Source organism: Anarhichas minor, unplaced genomic scaffold (genome assembly GCF_050575085.1).
Source record: "Anarhichas minor isolate MPS153535 unplaced genomic scaffold, ASM5057508v1 ptg000002l, whole genome shotgun sequence".
Classification (NCBI taxonomy): domain Eukaryota; kingdom Metazoa; phylum Chordata; class Actinopteri; order Perciformes; family Anarhichadidae; genus Anarhichas; species Anarhichas minor.
Window position 1 is genome coordinate 6,486,216 of NW_027466448.1, and position 27,197 is coordinate 6,513,412.

The 27,197-nt window shown below is 43.2% G+C and overlaps 2 protein-coding genes across 6 annotated transcripts in view; both read left to right on the forward strand.

Moving 5' to 3' along the window:
• The first annotated feature begins 1,615 nt into the window (after positions 1-1,615).
• On the forward strand, positions 1,616-4,322 carry tmem250 (transmembrane protein 250). 3 transcript variants are annotated; one of them, XM_076087001.1, is made up of 2 exons: positions 1,616-1,869; positions 2,110-4,322. In XM_076087001.1, exon 2 carries the CDS (start codon positions 2,279-2,281, stop codon positions 2,696-2,698), a length of 420 nt encoding a protein of 139 aa, XP_075943116.1. In that variant the 5' UTR covers positions 1,616-1,869; positions 2,110-2,278; the 3' UTR covers positions 2,699-4,322. The 3 variants fall into 3 exon arrangements, with proteins under 3 accessions (XP_075943116.1, XP_075943102.1, XP_075943111.1); XM_076086987.1 differs by having other exon boundaries at positions 1,616-1,815; XM_076086996.1 differs by having other exon boundaries at positions 1,616-1,786.
• A 152-nt stretch (positions 4,323-4,474) lies between these two features.
• Positions 4,475-27,197, forward strand: part of nacc2 (NACC family member 2) — a 30,736-nt gene continuing 8,013 nt past the window's right edge. Inside the window, exons 1-4 of one of the 3 annotated variants that reach the window (XM_076086964.1) lie at positions 4,475-6,289; positions 12,830-12,877; positions 24,626-24,807; positions 24,917-25,681. In XM_076086964.1, coding sequence (XP_075943079.1) covers positions 24,696-24,807; positions 24,917-25,681 — 877 coding nt within the window. In that variant the 5' untranslated portion in view covers positions 4,475-6,289; positions 12,830-12,877; positions 24,626-24,695. Of the gene's footprint in view, positions 6,290-12,829; positions 12,878-21,963; positions 23,537-24,625; positions 24,808-24,916; positions 25,682-27,197 lie in introns of those variants that run through there. The other 2 variants (XM_076086960.1, XM_076086974.1) reach the window with 2 other exon arrangements.

Below are 27,197 nucleotides of genomic sequence, written 5' to 3' on the forward strand. Positions count from 1 at the left end.
AACCATACTGACGTTTTGCAAGCACTGGCACTGTGGCCACAGGTGGGCAATGATTGAATAGCGATGAAGTTAACTATGAATGAGCTTTGATGGGATAACATGTGATTTATTTTCAGATTGTACCTTAAAATTCATAAGATATGGATGAGGCCATAATTAATGTTCACGGTTCCTATGATAAATCCCCTGATGTAACTGTCTGTTAATATTAAAAATGAAGAAGCTTCTTATTTTTTACTAAATCAAGATTCCAGTGCCTCGGTTTAAGGTTGTTTGTCACAGTGATGGAATAGATATGACAAAAAGTTCATAAGTAGGCTACATGATTACACGAGCAAATGAAAGGGAGTACTGTAAGCAGCTCTTCTAATGGATTCAACATATGACCCCAAGCTTTAAAAAAAATCTTTATCAGAAAGCCTTCAAGGAGAATACTTAGAAAAATAAGCCACGCAGATGGATCAACCATCCACAGTATGGCTGGTGTTAGGTGGGTTTTTTAGGCTGCAGCCAGTTACCACTTCATAGCTTTGATGTTGACTGAGGTGGCAGTTGACACTTCTCACACTTTGCTTTTAATGGGAATTTATCATTTAAAATACATAAGTGGTGCAGAGTGAGCGCTCTCTTGTGGACAAAATGCCCTCCATTTTATATACAGCCACTTTACTTTGTCTGGTCCGAGCTGACTTCAGACTTTGGCCGCCACTCAAATTGTTATTTGATATATTTGATCATAATGTGAAAGCAAAGTACACAGTTTTATGAGTGTTTGTTGAAATATGATAAGGTTTGTTTTTCTTAGTTTGTATAATGCAGCTTTAAATTCCCAGCAAAGTGATCCAGCACACTATTAAAAACTGCAATAAACTATTTTTTTCACTTTTTTTTAAAGGCCGTATTATGATTTAGCATCACCTGCTGCCACCCGGCTCGCTGACAGATAGCTGGCATGTAATCATTCCGGCAACCCATAAATCTGCACAATGAAGGTTACTTGATATACAGAGAGAGATGCTTCACACACTTGCGTGTAGACGCACTGTGCAACCTTGTGTGAGATTTACAGACTCATGACTACGGATGCACACATGACCTTTGCAGTGCAAGTTGTTTTGGTAATAAAGGGGAAAAGTTACCCAGCCCTCTAACATAAATGTTGCAGGTAGATGTGGGATGGCAGAAATAATGATTTTATAAAAATACTGAAAATTGTTAATCAGAATTTTTTTTAAATATATATATATATATATAATTTTGTGGTGTTTTAGTTCCTGAATCGTGTGTATTTGTAGTCAATGTTGTAAAATATTGTAAAATAAATAGTTCCAAAGGCCAAATGGGGTTGAAATCTACCTCTTTCTTTTGTTTTAGGGAAGTAGGGAAAATTACTAATTATACCAATGTAGATTTGAATCTAAAAGCAAACTGAAATCACCCTCCCAATGCCAAAATTACACACATAAACAATATATAATCCCACTTTAATGTTTGCTCAACATATGGCTGCGTGAACTGAACTCCAAAACCGAGCATCCTTCTTCAGGAGCACTTCCCCTTTAACTCGGCAGCTGTCGTCACAGCAGGATGACTCGTATATTTTGCGACGCGACGTACACGCAACCCGGCTCGCCGTCGCCGCCGCCTCACCTCCGCTGGCACGAAACAGTGCATCGTGGAAAAGAAAGACAACAAATCCCGTGTGTTTATGTCACCAGCCAGCTGTCTATAATGTGAAACAATGCTCCAGTCGTCTGAGACTCAAACGCCAGTTGTTGTTTTTTTGGTGAGGAGGAAGTCGTCGTAGTGTTGCATGTAAGATTACCATTGGTTCTGCACGATGACTTATTTCTAGACCACAATATATATGTAAGTTCATAGTTTTTTAGGCAGGATATAGTGTGTGCTAGCTATGATTTAGCCATTAATACACACATTGTTAGCTTTATGCTCAGACAAAAGCTTACACCCATCTGTTGAAATATAGCTATACCCAACGGGCCTGCATTTCCTCGTTTTAGGTTTGCAACAATGTACTGTGTGTGTGTGTGTTATGAAAATATATATAAAAACATGAAGTAACAATGTAATTTCTTGCTGCATTCAAAGGGGAAAACGTTGCTGACTGGAATTCAAAGCAGACGGGCCCTACCGGCAGCTACATCACATTCCTGGGCTCCTGCAAGAGCCACTCTTTGCTCCACAACCAAATGAAGCCAACTTCCTCCGCCTGTCACTGGGACTCCTGTGCACTGCGCTGGGCTCCTGTAGCCCACCCATGCCTGTGATCCCCATCCCACGGCGGGTGCGCAGCTTCCATGGCCCCCACACCACCTGCATGCACTCGGCCTGCGGGTCGACGCACGCCTCCAAGCTAGTGCGCACCAAGTACAACAACTTTGACCTGTACCTGCGCTCCCGCTGCATGTACAGCTTCCTCCGCTTCCTCCTCTACTTCGGCTGCAGCCTGCTGACCTCTCTGCTCTGGGTGGCGCTCTCCGTCCTCTTCTTCGTGCAGTACGTCAGCGTGCGCGTACTCCTGCGGCTGCAGTACAAGCTGTCCATCATTCTGCTTTTGCTAGGGCACCGGCGCCTGGACTTTGGGGTGCTTAATGACCTGATCATCTACAGCATGCAGATCACCATGTTTCTGGTGGGGGGCCTCGGCTGGTGCTTCATGGTGTTCGTGGACATGTAGCTCCAGATGTGAACGACCGTGGTGTTATGGGACGACATCTACCTTTCTCGTGGCCCGTAGCACTGCTCTGCATCACTGTCGGCTCGAGTCGAGAAGACCCCTTCGACGTCAACTCAAAAATCGTTTTGGTTTAGTTTCAGATATGATAGAGCCCATTAAGAACCTCTGTAACAACTGTGTGGACAGTCCTTTTGAGATTGTTGGTCCTGTATAACTGGGAGACAACCACCTGGCGGCTGAATATCAACACTGATGCATGAAGTCAGTCACGAGTCATCATGTAGGACTCTCAAGAGACCGATAGGGTCAAAATCGCTTCAATTACAACTGTATTTTCATGCCATTTGTAAACCGTTTTCACAACTTTTTTGAAATCTTGACTAGAAACTCATTTGTTTACGATAATGGAAAATGTCAATGTTGCATGTCAAAGTGACTGAACATATGAATGATGTGCATCATGGCCGTCTGATGCAAGACATGTAATTTGTGCCAAAAATGCCACGCGCCGGGCCCCCCCCCCCCCCTCCCCCCCCATCGGAAAACTGTAGCACGATTCCCAGGTTGAGAGATATACGGTTGTGTAAACAAACTACTATATCACGTAAACATACATGTACCACAGAGACTCGGTATCTTATGGTGGATAAAGTGACCAAAAAAGAAAGAAAGTTGTCCAACAGTGTGTGTAATGTGGTTTTGTGAAAATGGTGGGGAAGAATAGGAGAACAAGTGACCATCAACTCTTTTTGTAAAGTTATTAAATGTATTTCCTGTTAATGAAATGTTTGGTGCTTTTGCAACGCATGGCCGAGTGAATGTGTTTACTGTGTTGGCCAACACCCATGATAGCATGCCTCGAGCTGTGTCACAAGAGTGTGTGTGACGGGTCAAATTGAATTTGAGAGTGTCTTTAGGTCAAATGTTTCATCAGTCGATCTCTTACACGTTGTTTTCAGAGCGCCTCTGACAGACTTCTCTGTTTAGCTTCCTCCAGCACGCAAACACCAGCCACGACTCTAGACCCCGCCGTGCCTGCCAAGCATAACAATGGCAATGGCTGTGTCCCAATCACCTTATATAGCCTCGTTTTCACGTGGCATTGAGTATGCTTACAGAATCGGAGGGCTGAGGCACTAAAAAAAAAAAAAAAAAAAAGCCTTTTAAACTTAACCCCACATAATTTGCGAGGATAAGTGTGCCAAGCATCACCTTTAGGTTTTATCTGGCTCGTGTGAAAAAACAGAGCAAAAGAGTATCTTTAGATGGGAGCTTTCGACACAGAGGCTGGTGGCCTGACTGCGACATGCTTGAAACTGGTATGGCCTCGGGCTGTAATTAGATAATCGGGAGGGGGGGAAACAATAAGCTTTTCTTTCGGAGGATCAACACGTAATATGCCTCATGCTCTGAGCTGGGCCGATCCGACAGCCCAGTTACAACAGAGGAGCGCTAGAGAACATGAGTTGTCTTGTAATGTCAACATGGTGCAGAAGGTAGGCGTGATGATTACGTCGTGGCCTGCTCATTTTCAATTATCCTTTTTGTCTGAAAAGCTGAAGTTGATTGCTTACGTCTGAATGACTGGTCGGTTTCATTTTTTTAAAAACTTTTGTCCAGATCATTGATTGACATTGACGCCTCTTTTGTGTTTGGTTATCTTTTGAAGTTCATGAAGCATGTCATGCCACGTCAACTTCATTCACCCAAAGTTTGATCTGCTGTGTTGCTGCTAGACCGCGGTTAACAACGGGAGCGAACAAAATCCGCTGCCGTTTTATTAGGCCAGTTACAGTTTTACAAGTAAAGCTGGACGGCAAGTCATGATGAAAAATCTTTAATTTCCTTGTAAACCTTAATGAATTTGTAGTTACGGCACCGACCTACGTATAATGACATTATAAACTCGCTACCGAGTACCACAGACACATGATAGTCCATGTAGGGACGATACAGTGCAACCATACACTGTCTAAATACTAAGAGGTACAATAAGTGCACTGTGAATTCTATCAGATGCCATCAGCACACTGTAAAACCATGTGGGAATATCACAGGACTCCTCATCCTGGTACAGAAAAATACATGGTACTTTATTGGAGATTTCAACAAAACCTTTACACCGTGAGATGACAGAAAGTTACAGATGAGCTATAATATATAATATAATAAGGAGAGAGAGAAATAAAGATAATCCAGTGCCATCATGAATCGCAACAAATTGGGATATGGCCTACATAGATAAGTTTACACAGGAATAAGTGGGAAGTGACAAAATACGTTTACTAAATTGGTTAGGCCATATACCAGGAAGTAAATCCATTTTATCAGAATTTATAAATGCAGTTGATTATGTGTTTTACTCAACGTTTATCTGATGGCTGGTGTCTGAATGCTTCTTTTCAGAAAAGATTTGATTTGCAAAATAGTATGATAGATTGCTGTAGTTTAACGTCGATCACTTACGACAGGGGTCCGTAAGCTGGAGGTTGTGATCAATTTTCCAGGGGTCACAAGATGATTAAGGAGTTAGGATAATTATGTTTCTTAACATCCAACTATGGCATGTCTGAATATGTTCAGTTTGGCGAGTGGTTGCAATTTGGCTTCAAAGGGTCGCAAGACCAAATAGGTGAAGTATAGAAGTATACAAAATACATTCAAATGTATATGGTCATATAAACATTCAAAATATATAATGTTGCATTCTTTGTGAAAATCATGGCGAATATCCTGCCACCGTGAAGTACAGTAGAGCCAGTAGCAGTGATTTATTTAGTGAGCTGTGTCACTGTGGTATCGCATGCCTGCAGTAAAGAAAAGTTGACTTGAGGTCACACCGCCGCCAGTTGGCGCTTATAATTTAGCAGAACAGCGCACATGCGCACCGTGTAGCGTGAGCTGTCATCACATTGGGACATGTGAGGCAACCACGCATGTACATTTCCTTTAGGAGCACAACGAGCTCCTGTCTTACTCACAGCCGCATATGAGGCCCCTTAATACGTATCACACCCAGCGTCGGTAGCGGGCTTTAACTCGCCGCGTGGGTTTTGGTACAGCACAGACAGAAGTCTGCACCTTTAAGCCCCGCAGAGTGCACCGAGTTCGCGTGTCCGTAAAGGCGGCACGGTATGACCGAACGCCGCTGACGGTCCGTTTTGCCGCGTAGACTACAGTGTACCTACAGTAACCCGGGCAGGTCCTCCTAAAAAAAACAACAACACACGTCTGCGTCTTTAAAAATAACTCTTTACCGGGTGGTGCATGATGTCAGGCTGCATGCACTGTTCATGTGAGCGGCGTTCACTTCCTGCAAAGGGATAGGAGCGGGCAGAGAGAAAAGAGAGAGTGGGATAGAGATGGGGGGGAGAGAGCGAGAGAGACGAGCGAGGGACGAGCAGCCAAGATAGGACTGGAGTGATATAGAGTGAGCCAGCGGACGAGGGGGGAAACCGGGCCCTGCTGTTGTTGTGGGGTTGCTTTTTTTTTTACACCCCGCAAACTTTACAGGTTATCCGAAGAGAGAAAAGCCTGCCACATCTGCGCCAGCTGACAGCCGCAGTTTATGGAATAGCGACATATTTTCGGGTAAATATATCCCCTTCTGTCTTGGCTTGATGTTTACAATGCCTAGCTTTTGTGTGACGCATAGGTCTTTTTTTTTTATTTTACCGTGCATTATCCCCTCGCTGCTGCTTCTTTAGAGCCACAATAGGCAGACCGCACACCCCGACTGTCTGCTGACATTACAGCATGGGAGTTAATTTAGATGAAACTACCAGCTAAACTAAGTACGACTCCTAAACTTTCATGAAGTGATCTCGCGAAACGTGAATGTTTTCACGCGGAGGATAATAGGTGTACCATGCGGTACTAGAATGATTTAAGGAGTCCTATGTGTACCTCTTTACCATCCATAAATGATTGTAGTCTAATTATAAAGCCGGGCAGTACTTTTAAACTCTTAACCACAGGAAATAGTGGTGTCATTAGTTGCAACTGTATGAGTAGAGAAAGAGGCACGATTTTATCGGTCTTGCGTCACGATGAAGGCAAAACAAAAAAAACAAAAAAATCTCTCCGCCCATAAGGATCCATTGTAGTGCTATATGTTGCATTGTTGCGTCAAGGAATGGGCCTACTTTACACCAATCAATTGAAGTTGCTGCTGTGTGGGTCATTGTTGCACAAGTGTAGTAATCGGTATGCGGCTGGCTTCCCAAATTCTCAACCTTAATTAAGCATTTTCCACGCATTCAATTGTCAGCATTGTTAGTTCCAGGTATTTCTTTAACATGTTTCCAACGTACACGAGACAAAACAAGACATGACACAGGCTATACAGTATTTGGGCCAAAAAAATGTGGTTCATACACTTTATTGTTGCCTGCTGTAGTGTCAGCTGTTTACCTCACCTGAACCCTGCAGGAGTCATCCGAGTATACATGCAATCCCCCTCCCCCCCTTTCTCCTGCATATACATACATGGGTGCAGTGTGTGTGTGTGTGTGTGTGTGTGTGTGTGTGTGTGTGTGTGTGTGTGTGTGTGTGTGTGTGTGTGTGTGTGTGTGGCTAGCCAGCATGCAACTTGTGGCAATTTTCTTCATTTCCTGTCACTTTCCTTCCCTCTCTCACACACAATCTCTCTCTGTCACCCTGCTCTTATTCTCTAGTCCGCCGCCAAGCCGTGCATTTATTCTCAAGATGACTATGAAAAATACAAAATCCCAAATATTTCCAAGTTAGTTATGGTCTACACGTCTTAATCTCTGTCATGTGGTTTCGACACAGACCGAGTGTGTAGCTTACAGTATATGTAGCATCCTGGTCCCCAGACAGGTGTCGCGCAGGTTGGACATTAAAACGACAGCTTGGCTTATGGACTCGTATGAATCATTTAGGTGGCGTAGTGGTGTTCCTCGCCATTTTACACTTTTGAGTCCCACTTCAGAGTGTTTGAGCGTTTTTAGTGCCCATCTGTTTCTGCTTCTCCCCTGTAGAAACATCATGGGGCATAACAAGGTGTATCGTACTTCCCTTTTGAATTAGTAAAACAGTGTGAATCCATAGGTGTGCCTGCCAGACTTAAAGGTAGCTTTTACAAGGTGGTTTACGATATCCCTCCCCCCTAAATACGGGGAAATCAGATTGGGGTAATGGGAGTCTTTTACTGCCAAGCTTCTATCTTGAGTGTTTAACACAACATACATGGAAAATGTGGGACATTTTTTTTTTTTTCTCTTTCTCTCGAAACGGAGGCCCTCCAACGCCACTCGACTTTGACTTGGACGTCTGCCAAAGGGCTGTGATGGCTCGCAACAGCTGTATTTGTCTGTGTGTGCGTGTTTGCGTGTGTCGGTGAGTGTGTTAGCGCATGTGTGTGTGTGTGTGTGTGTGTGTGTGTGTGTGTGTGTGTGTGCCCTCGCTGTGTCCCGGGATGCCCTTCCTCCATAGGCCTCACATTATACAGCATTCCACAAGGGGGCCCAGGGCTGTGTGCAAGTGGGGAGTGTCAAGGAGAGAGAGAGAGAGAGAACGACAGCACAGTTTCAAATATAACTGATGCGGATACTGGTAGAGAAGGGTGAAAGAGGGAGAAAGTACAAAGGCTGCGAGAGGCTTGCCTCATCTCTTGTTACAGCCCTGAATTAACTAGAATTGAGGTTGCCTCGACACATGAAAGGCATATTGAGGTTATACAAACTATGATATTCTTAATTTCTGAGAACACAAATATTTGAGGACAACAATAACACACTTGGAACATTCAGAACCTGGAGTTTTTTCCCCTTCATTTGCTCTGCGTGTGTGTGTGTGTGTGTGTGTCTGCTTGGTGCACTTTTATCTGCACTCTATATGCGTGTATACTCATGTGGGGAGTGTGTTTATGTGTGTTTGATTTTCCTTTCCTGAGACGGTAATGAGTCATTGCTGATGGTATGCGATACAGGGCACCAGTCATGCATCATATTCTCATACATTCTTGTATCCACTATGTAGCACAACTGCTGCTGCTGCTGCTGCTGCTGGTGTGTTCAGGCATGTTGGTTGCTGCTATTGGAACAGTTTAGGTTAACTGTGACGTCAGAAATGTGACTTGTATGTTTTAGAAGAAGGCGATTCTAATTGTATCTACCTTTTCTACACATATCAGTTGGTCTGCACTCCAGCGGTTTGTAAGGTGTCGAGGTGTTTGTTTCCTTTGAGTGGCGGCAACTGAAATCTGTTCGCATATATGAACCATTTCCTATTGGTTCTGTTTGGCCAACGTGCAAATGTTTTGTCATGTAGTATTTCGCAGAGCACTTAAACTAATGTACCAGAGAGATGGAATATAAAAATATGACAGTTTGGTTCTCTTCTTAATGTGCTGATGGTGTCTGTCAGTATCGGGGGGTAGTTCAGTATAAAAGCCTGGTAAGGTCCATAACTCTGAGATGAATTTAGTGTTAGCCATCCAAAAAGGTTTGAAAGATAGAAACAGAAGAACCAACACTCTGTGTGGGTTTAGAGGTGCGAGATCCGGGATTTGGGAGCATTCCGATTGCCTCTCGAAGGCTCTCAACGTGTCGACGGCGAGCCGGCTCATCTAACGGCTCTAAAAGTGCAAACTATTGCGAAAAAGTTGCTGACAGAGCTAACAGTGTTTACCTGAGGTGGAACGGGTTTATCCAGGTAGCCATGTTTTTCCTCACATAGCAAATGGTTGTTTTCTGCTATATTAACTCTAAATGTTAAATACAGCTCCTGTTTTAAAGGGGTATAAATCCTCATCTCCTGAAATGCAGATTAATAGTAAACAAAGTCGGAGGCCCCGGTGACCTTGCCTTGTCCACATATTTTCTCATCAAAGCCCAAATTAAGTTGGGACTCTCATCAAATCAGATTGACGGCTTTATAGGTGAATCTGGCTGCACTGCTGATAAAATAGATTAACTTAGTTAAACGAAATTACGTCCAAATGACTAATGTTCCCTGGTCTGTCTTCTAACTGATACAGCTACCCGGTAGGCAACGTTTTCCACCTAAATCAATAGTTTTTTAAAAAGGGTTTTGATGATATATATGTGTAAGACTCCCTCAATGAATTTGGAAGACATGACACTATTAATTTGCAGCCAGACTGCATGTTAAAAGGTGATTGCCAAAAAGGGTTGGGCAGTTCCTCAAATGCACCGCTCATTCCAATGAATAAGTCATGTAGCAGGCTCTTGGAATTCACTACTACCTTTTGTCAGTCCCTCCTACTTTCAGTCTTTCACACAGATTTGAGGCTAAGGTAAATCATAAGGAAATCTGTTGCTTTTTGTTTATTTATGCACCCTTAAAATTAATTTCTTATCCCCCCCAGTGGTTTGTAGTCTACACAGAGATGGTAATATTGTTATGGATCTGAGTTTCTACTACCATTAAGTACTTTGTTTGTTGTTTACTGTGCACGGACACACGGGTACAGTGCATTTATGTACATGCTGAAGTACAGAAACGTGGAAAAAAAAACATAACGAGGGAGCAAATGTGAGAGAGAGAGTATCAGCTAAAGCCATTAGGAACCTTAAACTGTAGCTCATTTGGGCTACTTTGGCTACGTGCTTTTCAGGAAGCCTTCCAAGAATTCAGACAATGAACAGTAAACATGGCATGTTCCTCAGAACAATTCCACATTAGATCGCAGAGATCACGTGTCTCTCCTTTTCTCAGAATTGACTGCCCCCCCACACACACACACACATACACACACACACTACATTGCTGATAACTGCAGCAGCTAAATCGCATGTTCCATGTGTATGTACTGTACTTGCATTCGACAAGAAGGAGCTCTCACAAACTGACAAATGTGCAGAATCTCTTTCTCTCTCTTTCTCTCCAACTCTCTCTCTGTAACACTCTCTGTCTAGCTCTCTCTCTCTCGCTCTCTCACTCTCTCGCTCTCTCACTCTGTCTCAGAGATTTCTGGTAAGTGACATGTTTGGCCGTTGGCATAATGCCTAGCAAGATCACATGGCATGAATGTCGTGCCTGTGTTTGTGTGTGTGTGTGTGTGTGTGTGTGTGTGTGTGTGTGTGTCTGTGTGTTCATTTGTGCTTGAGTAGAAAAGAAAAAAAAAAAAGAAAAGAAAGGGAGCATGTGCACATTTGATTGTTCCAAGTATTTTCAGCATGAATAGGAGCACGTAGCCGTAGCGAAGAATTATGTGTCAAGAAGTATGATAAGGACGTGTTTCTGATGGTCATGAGATTTCATTCCCAAATTGGATGGAACATTTTATTTAATACTTCACAGTCGAAGCTATTTTGCCTGATTTTATGGTATTTGTGGCATCATCACATAAAAAAATGAATGAAGGTTATGTAGCCTTATAGAGAGCTTGTTTCACTTGGTATTGTAACATGTATTAGGGGCGATTCTGGGCCGTGCATTTTATACCTGGTTGAATAACCTAATTATGAGCCACAGCTACCGTTATTTGTTTCTAGGGGTGTAATGATACACGTATTTGTATTAAACCGTTCGGTACGAGGCTTACGAACCGAACAATACGTTTGAATAATACTAGTGAATTTGGAAAATGCAGAAGCTTAAATTGTGGGAAATATAATTTTTTCGGTGGACTGCGCTCACGTAACAGACAACGGGCTTTGTGACCTCTGAACCCGGAACAAAAAAAAATGAAACAAAAAACAGCTGAGGCGACGCTAAACTAGCTTAACGGGAAAACAACCGCGGCAAAACCCGCGATGACGGGATGCTTTGTCATTAACGGACAAGTCGGAATCAACGTAATTAACACAATAACAAGAACAAACTCGCATGAACCAGTCACATATATTTATGTGATGTCCAGTTTTTCTGGTCTTGAGAAACCCGTTTCTCCTCCTTCAGCCATTGAGTGTTAAAAAACACAGCTAGGTTAAAAAAAAAAAAAAGAATCTACACCAAGCAAAACGCTAGAGATGTCATAACTTCTCTTACATATGTTTCAACCTGAACTCTTAGTAAACACTAACATCTGCTAGCTAGCTTTCTGTTTGACAAAAGTCACGCTGGCCCACTGACCAATCACGGCGCACGTTAATGCAGACGTACTTAGCAGGCTACCTGGGTAGCAGTGGCACGTCAAAGAATACGCCCAACATGTCAAACTAAAGATCTGATTGGTTGAAGACTATGACAATCAACAATATCGTCCCCATTTACTTTAATCTGCAAGGTCTACCTAGAGGACCTCGGGCCTCTCTTACGTAGAGAAATAGGGGCTGAATCTGATTGGATAAAAGCTCTCCTTGAAACAAGCTGTGCTGGAAGCAGCGCTGCAGGCTGGAAGCAGAGCAACAGAGGAAGACAGGAGCTGTGCAATGAGAAAATAAGCAAATGGGGGGGGGGGGGGGGAAATGATAATACATGTAGTGTATTTGTGAAAAATTATTAAATGATAAAATAGCCATAACTTTGTGATTCTGTTTAGGCCAGCAGAGAAGGCTTAGCTGGCCCTGACGGCCCGCCACTGCCTGGCACATGATTTCCCATTCGGGGAACTCTGGTTGAACTCCTTTTGTGTATTTATGTCAGGGCTCACAACCATAAGGTCACTTGTATTGACTTAAATATCTCTAAAGAAGAATGTGTGACCTTAAATATACCAACATTTTAAACCCCCCCCCCCCCCCCCCCCCATATCTTTGCAAGGGCTTTTGTAACTGAAGACTGTAGCTTGATAAATTTTCTCAGATCCGTCAAGTTTCGGTGAGGGGACATTCGATTTACTGTGAAAGTCAAACCTATAATTCGGGGGGGGGGGGGTGACTCATGCAGACATGCACAAACACAAATTCACAAACGCATAAATAAAACCCACAGAATCATTCAGATACACACAGAAGTAGAGAGAGAGAGAGAGAGCACTGTGGATGGCATTTATCCTTGCAGCCCACCTCAATTTTCCATGCTCTTTTCGCTGTGTGCTGTACATAATTAAATCGCTGCAAACTTCAAGTCTCTCTAGACTCGTGCCAGTAAACAAAGCATGCTAATTAGCGCATAAGGTAGTAAGCGAGGAAAGCAAATAGGCTGACCCCTTCTCTGTGGCGATGACCTGTCCTGTATGTGCTCTTCATGTCCTAACAGCCTGGCAGAATGCTGGTAGGAGCCAGTGGAAAAAGACAGGAATCTGAGGCGGGTAGTTTTCACTACACAGCCCCCCCCACACACACACACACACACACACACCCCTCCCATTTCCCCAGCTAACATGCGTTTGCAATTACTGTAAAATCACAGCATTACTTACCTGATGCTTGCAGTTGTGTTCCTGCAGAAGGGGGAAAGCCACACTGACTTGATTTTGCCTGTAAATTTATTGGTTGTTAATATGCTAAATTATAGAAATGTCCCTTGTTTTGTGGTTGTTCTGAAGGCAACAATTAACTTAATCATCCCTTGATGTGCTACGTAGCTACAGCCGGTTAGCGCCTTTAGCATTAGGACTCGAATTTAGGATTAGAACTCGAATTTTTTAAAAGACAAGATATCTTACCAGCTCCCCGAAAGCTCACTATGTAACACGTTACATCTCGTTTATTTCACCCATACAAAAAAACGTTGTCAGGTGTTGCTCCTTACCAAAAACAAAAAAATAGTCCAGCACGTAACTCCTTTTAAATGGACAACTTGATGTTTTTGTACTTGAGTGTTCTTCAAATGCGATACGTGTTTATTAGTGAGCTTTAGCGGTGCTGGTAGGCAGATTTATTTATTTTCTACCGTTGGACAGAGCAAGGCTAGCTATTTCCCCTTGTTTCCAGTCTTTGTGCTAAGCTAAGTTAGCCAGCTGCTGTCGGTATCTTCATATCTATATATCTATATATGAATGTGAAGGTGGGGTTGATTTTCTCATCTAACTTTCAGAAACAAACCAAATAAGTGTATTTCCAAAAATGTGGAACTATTACTTTAACATTGAAAATATATTTATTTGAATTGATACATTTGTAGCTATATGAAAAACAGTATAGGCCATATTGTCAGTCCATCCGCAAACCAAAATAACCTTTTACTAAAAGCAAAAAAAACATCCTGTTTAAAGTTTTCACGATGTTATCTCCTTAAGGGAGGCTATTATAACTGAGACTTTAGTACAGGATCACGCAACAGCAAGCACTTTAAGTCACGTACACTTTTGTGTGAGTTCATTCTGTGGAATTACCACATGATTTAGCAATAACACTCATCCTCATTTGACCCCCATCTATATGTACATACGACTGTGAAAAATGCCCTTTTCATTTAGTCAATGTTCTCTCAACTCTGACTTGAGAAGCTCTGTTCGCAGAGGTCAGCTCGGGCCCTTCTCAGTGTTGGCCATGAGGTTAACCAAGGTGGCATGTTATTTGATCACATGTATGCCAGCTTAGTCTGGTGCTGACTGGGAGACTCTTAGGTCACACTGACGGGTGTTTGCGTGTGATGGGGGGGGGGGGGGTAATGCACTCAAAATAAATGTGAATGTATTGCTGTGCACTTGAACAAACAAGGCTTTTATAGCACGTAACACTAGACACTAGCATTCTATTTTTTTTTTTTATTATGGGAAACGTCCCATGTCATGAGACGGCCTTTTGAGTCACCTACCCTGATGATCATATCAAACAGCATTTCGTTCCCCTACTCCTGTTTTTTTTTTTTTTTTTTCTCTTGCATGCAAGATGATGAATTAAAGCATTCTGTCTGCTCTAATTGAAAAAAATGTACATGGCTCAGCCGATGTGGGCGCTGCTCTCTCTCTGTATATGTCTTTGTGTGGGTGTGTGTTTGTGTATGCCTGTCTGTAGACAGTGGGGCACTGATGCTGAAAGATGTGTCCTCATTTTTTATTTTTTTTGCACTGCGCTGGGCTCCTCTGGCGGTCATGTTGGGCTGCTCTGATGTCACGCATGTGTCACTGCAGAACATTCAGCACAGCGCGGGGTGATCAAAATGGCATGTTCATCATCTCCATATCCCCCCCCTCCACCCCACCCCTCTCTCTCTTCTTCTGTGTCACTCTCTTCCTGTCGCTCACTCTTATACTCACTGTGCTATATGCACTGGAAACTTTAACACAGTTTGTCGTAAAGGTGCCACAATCCTTCTCCTCTCACTTGCCCCCTGTTTGATTGACACTCTTGCTGCAGCTGCTATCCTTATCATTTTTAATTGTTCTTGGATGAACATTCACTGGCATAATGTGTCACATTCTCCCAACACATGAATGCCTAAAGACCTTATCATTGAAATGGCTTTGCAGCTGGTAAAAACCTATAGACCGGCAAAGGAGACTTTTTTTCTCAGCGTAAATGAGAAAGGGAAGAACTTGTGAAGCTCCTTAGTCTCATGGATGGAGCTGTGCTTCAGGAACAACAATAGGAATTTGGTACGAGCCCTGGATAGTAAGTTAGTTATTCTTTCCAAGGCACTCTCCCAAAACGTACATGTTACAGTGCAGTCATTTTCACATTACTTAAATGTTGGTAGCTAACAGGGCTTGGATTGATGAGGCTGTGAAATTGATAAATAACTATTTTGCTCAGATTTTTTTAAAATAATTTTAGCTAAACACTCTGACTGTTTGAAACCACATTTCAAATTTTTTTTTATTTTTTATTTGTTTCCGTTATCAGCTTAAAACTCCCCCAGCAAAGCTTAAGCTCTTTGAGATTCAAACGCCCGGGAACTCCCCACCCGCCAGAACCTTTTGAAGTTCCTTGGATGAGTCTGAAACGGCAAATCCAGCCCGCTTTGGCTTCTAGATCGAATTTGACCTGGATGACTAAGAATCTTCGTAGACAAGAATCACAATGCTGACATAAAGACGAATATAAATTCCAACCACACTTGGAGTGTGAAGTATAAGGGAGGAGGGGAAGAAGAACGTTATGGTGAATCTGAAAACCTAAAAATGAAAAAATAATCATACCCTGTCGAGTAGCAATGTTTTTATGAGTAGGTCCCCGTTTTTGTTTTTGTTTTTTCACACGCACATGTACGAGCATGCACAGATGCAGGCGACGCAATCCACACTTCTTCCACCGGTTTCACGCTATTCCACAGTCGGTGGCACTAATGCACAAAGAAACACGGCAATGTGCCAACCGAGGCAGGATGGAAACAATTCAAGATTTGAAATGTAAGAATTTCTATAAGGAAATGCACTCCGTGGGTTTAATAGACCTTAAGGACACGCATTATGGTAAATAACACTGAACATGAAAAATGTTTTGATTATTGATGAATTTTTAGTCAATCTATTCAACAGATCGATGTTAAAAATGCATACGGTTTGTACAATGAAATATTTTCTCACTCACTCTGTTCACTTAGTGTCTCTGTTCTGTATAGCGTGTGCAGGATCACCACTGATATGCTTTCATTTCATACTGATTCACCCCATTTCCCATTTTTCACTGTCTGGTTCACCATGAAAATCAAATCACGTTTTGGTAGAAAAAAAAAAGCATACAGAGTGTCTCCATTGATACACATACACTCGCACACATGCAGACCTCCTGTGAAATCTAACTTAATTGTAGTCCTTGTGTGACACTCGGCAGGCCCACTCATGGCCCTTGTCCCCAGATGAAGGTCACGTTAAGGAGGATATCCATGGGGTTTTAGGGCCCTGTGCTTTTCCAAACAAAAGTGCAAGCAACTGCACAAATCCGCTGCGTTTTTAGCATACTTGAGTATCAGATGTCTCGTGGCCAGGAGCGCGAGCACAGCAGTAACACCCCTGCTTTGTAATTGTACTTGCAAGAATAAATTATCAAGGAGCTCTAAAGGCAGGCGTCAACTACAGCCAATCAGCTCCGTCTCAAACCTGTCTACCTTCCGTATACAGAAATGAGGGAGCGCATTCGAGATGCAACAAAGGCTTCTCCGGAGAATAAACCGATGTCCTTGTCAAAGCAGGAGTTCAACACCCCCGCTGTGATGCCAAGGGCAAACGCTGTTATCTGTTCACATACACTTTGTACCGTGAAAAAGTTTCGCAATTTCTATGCATTCACACTGCTCCGACAATTGGGTACACCTAGATAAAATGAGCCTTGCCGTAAACCCTACCTTCATGAAGGTAGGATAAGAAAAAACTGCATAACCCTCCCTTTTTTTTTTTTTTTTTTTTTTTTACAGAATTATTTCATACAAGTCCCCAACTTTTGCAATGAAACTGTAATTAAATATGCCATGCATACCAAAATTGAGAACAATATCAGTTTATTTTTAAGTAATGTCACCACCAAATGGGCAAATCTGCCTGAGCCCATCAAAACTGATACTTTGCTGGCAGAAGATAAGTGCACACCAGCATGAAATTAGCACCCTTGGGCTCATGCAAAATGTACAGTTGTGTGTTACGCTTTGGACACCCACCAGTCACATGGCAGCTGGGAGCCGATGCCAATGTAAAGGATTTATCAGAATGAAACTGGCCCCAAAGAAATATCACATGGCACTCGTGATGCAGTATACTGTATCATTGTGTACACACACACAAATGCTGCTGCTTAACATCCACGCATTTGTTCTACTGATGCCATTCCTCGCCTTGGCGGACTCTCTCTTCCCTCCTTTTTCTTCCTGTGCTGGTTTTCGTAGCTTCCTTTTTAAGTTGGAGATCGGGGGGGAATTTTCGGTCTTGTGTCAGTGTTTGTTCAAAACATCTCAGTCTTGCGTGAGTTTCCCTGCTGCTCCAACGTCACACTTATGTGTTGCTATAAACTGGAACGACCCGCTGGCCCCTGTGCTTCTGCAATATGAGTATTACTGGAAAAAAAAAAAAAAAAACTGCCTGTTGTTCTAAGTGTTTTCTGTCCTTTTCCGCTGTCATGTAGCAGGATTTTGTTTCCCAGAAAATAGCAGTCTGAGAAGACTCTTTGGAACTGACATCTTGGCGTCAGTAATGTGGAGGTGGAATGTCTTTTGATTAGAACAAAGTGTCAGTTTGTTGATATCACTTGGCCTCATCTGTTGCCTTCCAAATACAACGGTTTGAAATTACACCACATACCAAATTATTGGACATTCTGATCATTTTTTGAATGATAAAATTATTGCTACAGCCAATCAGGTCTATTTAGCTTAATGGTATTTGATTTTTTTTCTACAACATTTTGTATTTTCTTTGTGTGTTTTGTCGTCTTGGCTTCCGCAGTTTCATTCCTCATCCAGACCTCTTTTTTTCAGCATTACCTTTCTTTATCACTCAGACTGATTTCCCTATTGCTCTCTCTAACTCTCTTCTCCCCGTGACTGTGCTTTGTCAACTTCTCTCTTGTTCTTTTCTATTTGCATCTTTCACACACACTCCCTCTCTCTGTCCTCGCTCCTTTTGTTCGTCTAACTCCTCTATTCCACCCCTCCTTTTTTCGCCTCTCTCAATTTATTCTCCCCTAATGTACCTTTTCAATTTTTCTCTCCCTCTATCTCTTCAGCTCTCAACTGTACGCCCAAAAGCCATCATGTATATTCAAAGGGTATATGTGAGTTGACATATGGGTGTGTCTAGTCGCTGGAGTTTGGTGTGATATAGTGGCCGCTGCTTCTGTTTGTTTGTTTACCTCCCACAGCCACTTGGAGTTCATTAGCAATGCCTTTGCCTCAGGAGGATCATCAACACACACACACTCACAAACGCACACACGGACATGCTCTTCCTCTGTCTTTACCACTATCTCGTTTTCTCTCACGCACATTACCACGACTACAAGCCACACAGACCGGTAGCCCACCGTTACAGGAGTTTCCTGTCACAACTTTGTGTTTGGTGAAGTCTCCAACCACAGACGTGTCAGAGTTTAAGCTGCAAAAAGAGGTCGTTAATTTGCTGCAGTGCTGTCTTCCTCCATAAAGCGGCTGCGTTTTTTACATATGTATTGCAGTACGTGTTCATGTTCGCACCTTTGCCTTGTCCCTGCACTAGGAAATGGATGGATGTTATTCGTCATTTTATACAAATGACATTTGAGCCTTTGACTGATTGATTTTAGGGGAAATAAACCGTGTCCACTAATTACAGTAGCAATAACAGTTAATATTGCATGTGATAGGGGTGGGCACTAAAAAAAATGTATCAAATTATGAATGTCTTACCAGTCTGAATCTCAAACCGCAAATTTAATTGAGTTCTGTTATAAAATTGAGAATAGCTACAAAAAACGGTATTTCAAAAAAAGAATCGTTAGTTTTCATCGTTCAAACGGCTCCTAATACAATACCTGTTAGAATAAATTTGAACACAACCCACATAGCGTGATTCTAAATGAACTTGTAGCTACAATTGATTTTGTCCGCTGCTAGCAAACGATCTGTTAACCCACCCTGACGTTTTATATGCTAACTTGTTAGCACGCAGTAGCCTATTTACACTTACTGCAGATTCCGATGAGGATTTATTTGGAGTTGTGTTGCTGGACACACGGCGAACGTTCAATCTCCTTTAGCTCGTTTTCTTTTTTTTTTTTGGTCTCGAACAACTCCTGAGAAAAACATCTGTCTCTTTAGGGTTGGTCACTTTGAGCGACCCCTTTTCACATTACGCACGGTCATTTGTTCGTTGTTATTATAAAAATATGGATTTGTTTATCAGTGAATAGCTAAGAGGCGACTTCAGATTCATATAACCAGAAATTCAACAAATCAATCAGCTGACGTCCAGAAAACTGTACGTGGTCATTCTGTTTCCAGCACAAGAAATACATTCTCAGGTACTTGTGCCATTTCTCCTACTCAGACCACAAGTTACATTATTGGTGCATATTAAGTGAATACAAGTGGAAATATACCAGACAACATTCAGCCCACAACAAATCATTTCATAGTTGTCTGTTTGTTACATAACTGCATGAATCATAGGGAGGTTTTTTCTTTTTCTTTCTTTTTTCTTTTTTGAAGAAAAGACGATTTTGATCCTGACTATGTGCAGACAACGTCACCCAGCAGGGTCTATACACAGAGAATGATGTTGCATTAAAAGCAGTGCTAAGCAGCGTCTCTCTTTCTCTCTCTCTCTCTCTTTCTCTCTCTTTCGACATCCCATAATGATACTCAGACAGACTCAGTCAGACACCCGCTTGGTCCCGATTGGTAGAACTGTTGCCAGGGAGCGTTGCCGTCTCAACGTGGATAGAATCTGTTGTCTGGTACACTTTAGACATGAGAACAACTGCAGGATCTGAATATTTATAACGAGGGGACTGTTCATATTGAGATTGTATAGCGGGAACATAAGCAAGAGAGGAAGGAGCTGTTCCTATTCAGCGCACTTCAAAAATGTCTTCTAATTTCCTTTTATTTGTGCATTGCCGTACTGTAATAAAATATGAATTAGCGTGATGACTTCTCTGTATTTGTCTTCTGACTGTATGTTCAGCTTAGTTAGGTTTTTATTATCTGCATCTTGATTAAAAGTTATTATGACGCCAACTTAACTTTTAGATTCAAGTTAGTGGAACTGTTCTATAAAGTACTAAATTGCAAATACATGAGTCATAATTGTGTTTGACTTTTGCAGTCTTGTGTTTGAATGATACCCTATTGTTATTTGGTATCGCTACAGTGTAACTAGTAATTAAGTCTGTGTGCATGTATGTGTCTGTCTGCCATCTGGCGAATCGTTTCATTTCTTCACATTATTCAAATATGCCTGGACCTGCTGCTACAGTTAATAACACTGTGCGTAGGTATGAATCCTTGATTAAAATGGATGTAACGCATTCCAACAAAGCAACCAACAGCAATCAGATCTCATATCTTAAATCACAAACTACGCTGCCACACACACGCATGCACGAACATACGTGCACATGTGCACACGCCTGACAGAGTGTCTGTAGTGCCAAAAGTCACAGCCGCATATATAACGTTGATTATCAAAACACGCCTAGGTATGCGAGAAACTTTGACATGGAAATGCAAACACAGAAGGAAATGAGGACACAGGCAGCAGAGAGGCACGCACGCACACACACATGTAGTCACTCGTTGAGGGAGTTCATGCCTTTACATTCTTTCATCACGGATGTGCAAAGTCTATTTAATGCAGGCGGGAGGAGGCTGCAATATCCGTGTGAATGTTTGTGTGTGTGTGTGTGTGTGTGTGTGCTTTTATGGGCTTCTGAATGCGTGTGCCCGTCCTAGTAATGTACATGTGCATGCATATCGGCTTCAGATTCTGTGGCGCATACATTTACATGAGAATGCGGCCGTGTGTCGGTGTATATATGTGCAGTGTGCCACACCGCCGTCCTGTCTGCCTGACTCAACATATTCTCCGTTCACTCTCCTTTGCTCGTTCTCGCCCCCTCCCTCTTCCTCTTTTCCCTCACTGCCCCCCTCTCCTCTCCTCCCCATCCCCCTCTCCCCCTCCCTCTCTTTCTGCCCGGCTGGCACGTACATGCATGTCTGTAGACTCTGTACTGTGCTTGCTGCCGTGGCACGTGCCAACCTCACTGCAATGCAGCCCTGTGTGCATTAATTGGCAGAGAGACAGTGTGTATGTGGTATGCAGGGCGGGAAGGATAGAGAAAAGGGAGAGGCGAGAACCAAGGAGGAGATGTAAGGACACAATAGTCACAATAACTTATTGATGGGCCGATGGACAAGCAGTCCGGCAGGTAGACAGACAGACCAGACAGACAGACAGACAGACAGACAGACCATTGCTGAGTGTGCACGGGGAGATTACCTGACTGTGTTGGCGTGCGTTTAGGAGAACGGGGGGGGGGAATGTGTGTTCGTCTGTTTCGATTAAGTGTGTTCGCAGAATTGTGTCTCCTGCGTTCGACTGTGCTTTTTGTGTGTGCTCACTCATGTGTGGCTATATGTGCCATGCAGATATCACACTGCTGGGGCAAAGCTCTCTAAACCGAAGTCTGACTCACTTTATTTAACACTTTGTGATATCCTCCCTTTCATATTTCCGCTGTGACTGAGGAGTAAAAGTTTGCTCAGTTTAGCACAACTTTCACCACTTGAGGTTTATTTAGCAAAAAAAAAAAGAATCACAATGTGTCTTTCTGGGGACATTTTACTATTTTTTTTTACAAATTGTGTGTTGAGGTGAAATGATTTCGAAATCACTGGCTGAAACGTTTACCGTCTCCTCAACCGAAATGCAGTGCAAAGGTCGGAGAGCTTCCTCCGTTGTGTTTTTGCTCCGACATGCAAGAATTACACAACATTGACATGTGTATGTGTGTACGCACATACAGTATTGTACAAACGCACTCATCTGTCACAGCAATTTTGCATTCTGATCCTCCCACACACACATCGTTCTGGAACGTATCCTTTCTGTTAGCTGTTCTCTTTTATCTTTGCTTCCCTGTCACAGGCTGTGACATCTGGCTCCTGTCCTCCCTCGTCCACATCAAGCAACATTTAGGGAAGCCTTCCATGTGCTGGTCAACACAAAACACAAAAGTGTCACCTCAGTAAGCTGAGCCAGCAAAGTGGAGGCGTGAATTAATCAGTTAAATTACCGATTCATGTAGAAAAGAAAAAAATACAAAATAGTCTTGCGTGAAGCCAGAACTTCTCTCCGCTTGTGTGTAGGTGTTTGGCAGAGAGGTCCTCGCATGATTCAGAGAAAATACACAACACTTGCTCAAAAGTAAAAACCATTTTCTTTTCTTTTTTTAACTATTGTCCCTCTGAAATTTGTAAGACAATGGGGAAATACGTTGAAATGACAGCTTGTGTTTTTGATGAACCTTTTCAATTCTACAATTGGAAGGATTAGAGGATTGTGTGTATTTAAGCTTCCAGTTTAGCAAAGTGCTGCTTTACCAAGACGCCGTGACGCATTCTCTCCAGACTTGCGTCAAAAAGGGATTTCAGAAGTTTCGCTGTTCTATGTTTAATTAATTAATGGTGGCTGTGACCTCTGGAAGCTTTTCTCATTTCTCTTTTGTCTTAGTCATCCACCCCCCTTTCTGTTGGACCATATAGGCATCTGTGTCCAGGGGCAAGTGGCAGAAGTTGCTTCAACCTAATTGTCTTTCTCTGCTCGTACTGTCCTCAAATGACTTTCTCTCTGTCTCAACTCTCCCCTCCCTCCCACCCTCCCTCCCTGCCTCCCTCCCTCCGTTGCTTCTCTCTAGCTCTGCCCAGTCTCTGTCTGTAACTGTAGCCTGTGTTTTTCTCTCCCTCCCACTCCCTGCGACGTATAGATACTGCATTGATCAGACACACGCGCGCAGACACATGCACACACACACTCGCACAGTGAGCCTCCCACTCCTTTCATCATTGATTCGCTCTGCTCTGCTCTCCTTCTCCCTCCCCATTCTCTCTCTCTATCTCTCTTTCTCTCTCTCTCTCTACAGCGGCACTTGTTGAATTCAACCCTTGGAGAATAGAGAGAGGGGAGAGAAACAGAGAGAGATAATGACAGGGAAGCAGAGGGAGGCTTTGAGACAGCGCTAGGGCAGACAGTGAGCAAAGAGAATGGGGCTTTGGAGGATATAGAGATAGAGGATAGGCCGGGGGAAGACAGACAGAGGAAAAGTCAGTCAGACAGCAGGGAGAGAATCATCTTCGAGACAGTGGGAATGACACTTTAAGTGAACGAGAGAGTCGACCAGACGGAGTACATCAGAGTGCTTTCCTTCCATCTCTAACTACTCCTCTTCTGTCCTGGTCCCGGCTGCTGCTGGTGTGTTAGCGAGTGCCAAGGCTCCATGGTGTGTTTTAACCAGAAGACTGGCTTACACAGGTCAGAACTGTCTGGGATAACAGTGAGCGCTTTTCTCTGCATTTGTGCATGTGAGAGAGAGTGTCGTGTGCTGGTTTCCCCAGGTGAGTGCTTGCGTGCCAGAGTACACAGTAATTTCCCTATGCAGCCTGTAGTCTACGTGTGTGTGTGTGTGTGTGTGTGTGCGTGTGTGTGTGTGTGTGTGTGTGTGTGTGTGTGCGTGTGTGTGTGTTTAGGCGTTTACACTTTTATGTAAGTAAGCCAGAGTGCATGCTTGTCTGTATGGAGTGCATGAGGTGGGAGAGAGAGAGCAAGAGAGTGTGTGTTAGCGAGAGAGGCGGTGACATTTTTTTTCAGTTTGTATTCCTGGAAACTGTTCTGCAGCATTGCTTAATAATGAAACCAGTGCGTATATGTTTGTGTGTGTGTGTGTGTGGGTTGGTGGGGAGAAAAAAAAAAAAACAATGACACAAGGTTCAGGGAGGGAAAGATGGCGCAAACATGCCGGGAGTATTTCACTGAGAAGGATGAAATCAAAGTTAGTGGGAGATTGTGTGTATGGCGTGAGTTGTGTTGTTTGGTTTCCAGGTTTAGAAAGAGGGTAAATGCTGACAACGGTAGAACGAGTCAGCAAAACCAAGAAGTATCTCTAAACTCTGACATGAAAAACTGGTTGTATTCGGTGTGGTTTTCCTTCCTTTAGAAAAGTTGTTGTGAAGGCAGATTTACAGGTCGGCAAAGCCCGAGCTTGATGCACTAAGTGCAATACATGGAATGAGTTCAAGGTTTTGGGAATTTAAGTCGAGTTAAAACAACATAGCCTGAAGGTATTTCACAATGTCCTCATGTACACTAGGCACAGCATTGTATTGGTTTTTCTTTTCTATGTGGACTGACTTGACTCCTCCTTTCTCTCTCCTGCCTCTACTGTCTCACCCACTATCTGTGCTTATCCATCTCTCTTTCACACACCTCTCACTTCTCCCTCAACCGTATTCATTTTCTCACTTCATCTCAACTCTATTTTCCTTCTTGCTCTTTCCCTTCATTTTAAGATTCTCTCAATGTTCCCTTCTCGCCTCTCTGCCTATACCTCAGGCATGTCTTTTCCTCTTTCACGCTTTGTCTTTGCACTCCTTCCTTGTCACTGCATTTCGTTTAACCGACGCATTCTACATTCCTTCTTTTTGCAGATGCCTCTCTCAGTGGCGGAGTCTGCATTGAATATCTGAAACCCCACCTTCCTCTTCCTCTGTGGCCAACATGTCCCAGCTGCTCCATGTGGAGATCCCAAACTTTGGAGCCACAGTTCTGGGCTCCCTTAATGAGCAGCGCCTGCTGGGACACTACTGCGATGTATCCATCCTGGTCAAAGGTTTGTGCGTAGGAAATCTTATTTTAGTTCCAGTAACTTTGAAAAGATTTTAGAATTTTTGTGTATCAATTATTTTTTCTTTCTGTTCTCTGTTATTTCTATCAACCAGGTCAGGCTTTCAAAGCCCACCGGGCCGTTTTGGCTGCCAGCAGCCTCTACTTTCGTGACCTCTTCAGCAGCTCCACCAAGAGCCAGTTTGAGTTGCCCTCCTCAGTCACACCTGCTTGCTTTGAGCAGATCCTCACTTTCTGCTATACAGGGAAGCTAACAATGGCAGCTAGTGAACAGCTGGTGGTCATGTACACAGCTGGCTACCTCCAGATTCAGCATATAGTTGAAAGAGGCATGGACCTAATGTTCAAGGCAAACTCGCCTCACTGTGACTCGCAAACAGCAGGGTCTTTAGAGGAAACAGGATCCGAGCCGCAGAGTCCTTGTAATAATGGAAACGGGCTAGCGGTGGCTGCCCTTTTGGGAACCCCGGGCTGGTCTCCATCCCTACTCATGTCGCAACGTAAGATTAAACTAGAAGGGGGCGACCCGACGCCCCTGACAACACATTTGGCGCAAAACAAGATTTCGTCTTCGGAGTTGGGGAGTCGGCTGGCGAGGGCCAGTTCACTGTTCTACACGACGGCTGGTGGGACCGCCATCCCTGGTTTGCCTTCTTACCACCTTCAAGGACTCGGTGGGGGTGGAACAGGAGGAGGAGCCGGAGTTGAGAGGTCCAGTCCTGGAGCGTCCAGCCTGCCAACCACTGACAGTCCTACATCCTACCAGAATGAGGATGAGGAGTTTGAGGAAGAGCCCTATGATGGGATCACAGAGGATTCCTACAGTCATCTCTATGGGCGTTCAGCTAACCCTTACGGGAGTGAGTATTATGTTGAATTGATGCTTTTATGAAATCTTTCGTGAAGTGTTGCAGTGCTTTTGGTGTATTTGGTGCAGAGCACTCATCGCTGAAGCTTTACTCTTGAATATTTGTCATCATTAAAAACTTCTAAAAATACATTATGTTCTCAGTTAAAGTCAAAACCTAATGTTACTTTGGTATCTTCCGACAAACGAGCAAGAATATTTCATTGCTGTTATAGTATTTACTTCTAAACTCCAGCAATTAAAGTCGGTTATGAGAAAATGCTAACAAGACAATTTAAATGTCAAGCTGGCATCAATATTCTCTCACCAATATCTTCAAAATCTATTCATGTAAGACCTGAGTCAGTGAATTACTTTCTCAGTTGCCTTTGGCTCGGATGGAGGAAATTAATTTGATATCAGACCGACACAAAAGTAAAACTCGACATGACTTGCAGAAATACTGTATACACCCGTGAATGTCCGATTTATGGAACATAGTTCCTCATTGTCCAGAAAGAAAAAGACTGATGCACATTCATTTCATCCCAGTTCCATTATTGAATCTTTCATAAATCATGTATCCTGAGCATCTTGAAAAAGCAGGATGTTGTGCCTCCAGTGTGTGTGTGGGTTCTCTCAGCATAAAGATAGCTTCATGGAGTTATGATTGGAGTGCATCGTGACCAACAACACCCTCCTTATCACAGCTACAACAGCTGGTCTGTACTGCATTTTGTTATAGTTTTCATGTCGGTGCAGGTTTGCCTACACATACAGGCATAGATGCTACAGTATATTCACACTTGTGTTTGCATTCACACATAAACTCACGTACGCATGTGTACACACACACACACACACACACACACACCACACATCCTGCAGCTTTGTCAAATTCTAGAGTTTCAGATATTGATGAAAGCCACTCTATCTGCAATCAGAGCACCCCAGGGTGACATTGTGGGATATTTGAGAACCATGCACGTCTTTCCTGTGTGTATGCGTGTGTGGTAGGTTTAAGTGTGAATGCACATGCGTTAATCAAACTTTTCTAGATGCACTAGGTGCATGTGCAGGTGCATTTAAAATATGTATTTCTCCTGTTCTCTGTGTGTGTGTGTGTGTGTGTGTGTGTGTGTGTGTGTGTGTGTGTGTGTGTGTGTGTGTGTGTGTGTGTGTGTGTGTGTGTGTGTGTGTGTGTGTGTGTGTGTGTGTGTGTGTGTGTGTGTGTGTGTGTGTGTGTGTGTGTGTGTGTGTGTGTGTGTGTGTGCGTGTGCTTGTGCTTGTGCTTGTGTTTACATGTGCGTGCACAGGAGGTGCGTGCATGTGCATACTCTCACAAGTCATCCCAGAGGTTAGGGGAAATCATTTTGTGAGTAAGAACCTAACACCCAGCTTCGGATCTGTCCCCCGTCCAAAAACTCAAGTTGCGGATGCAGCATCATGACTTATCTGGGATACATCTGCAATGCTCTGAAACATTTCTGAAACACAACAAGCTTGTCTGAGATTACACAAACCTGCTT

Excerpts from the sequence above, each read along its gene's own strand:
- tmem250 (XM_076087001.1), top strand. The coding sequence starts at position 2,279 with ATGCCTGTGATCCCCATCCCACGGCGGGTGCGCAGCTTCCATGGCCCC.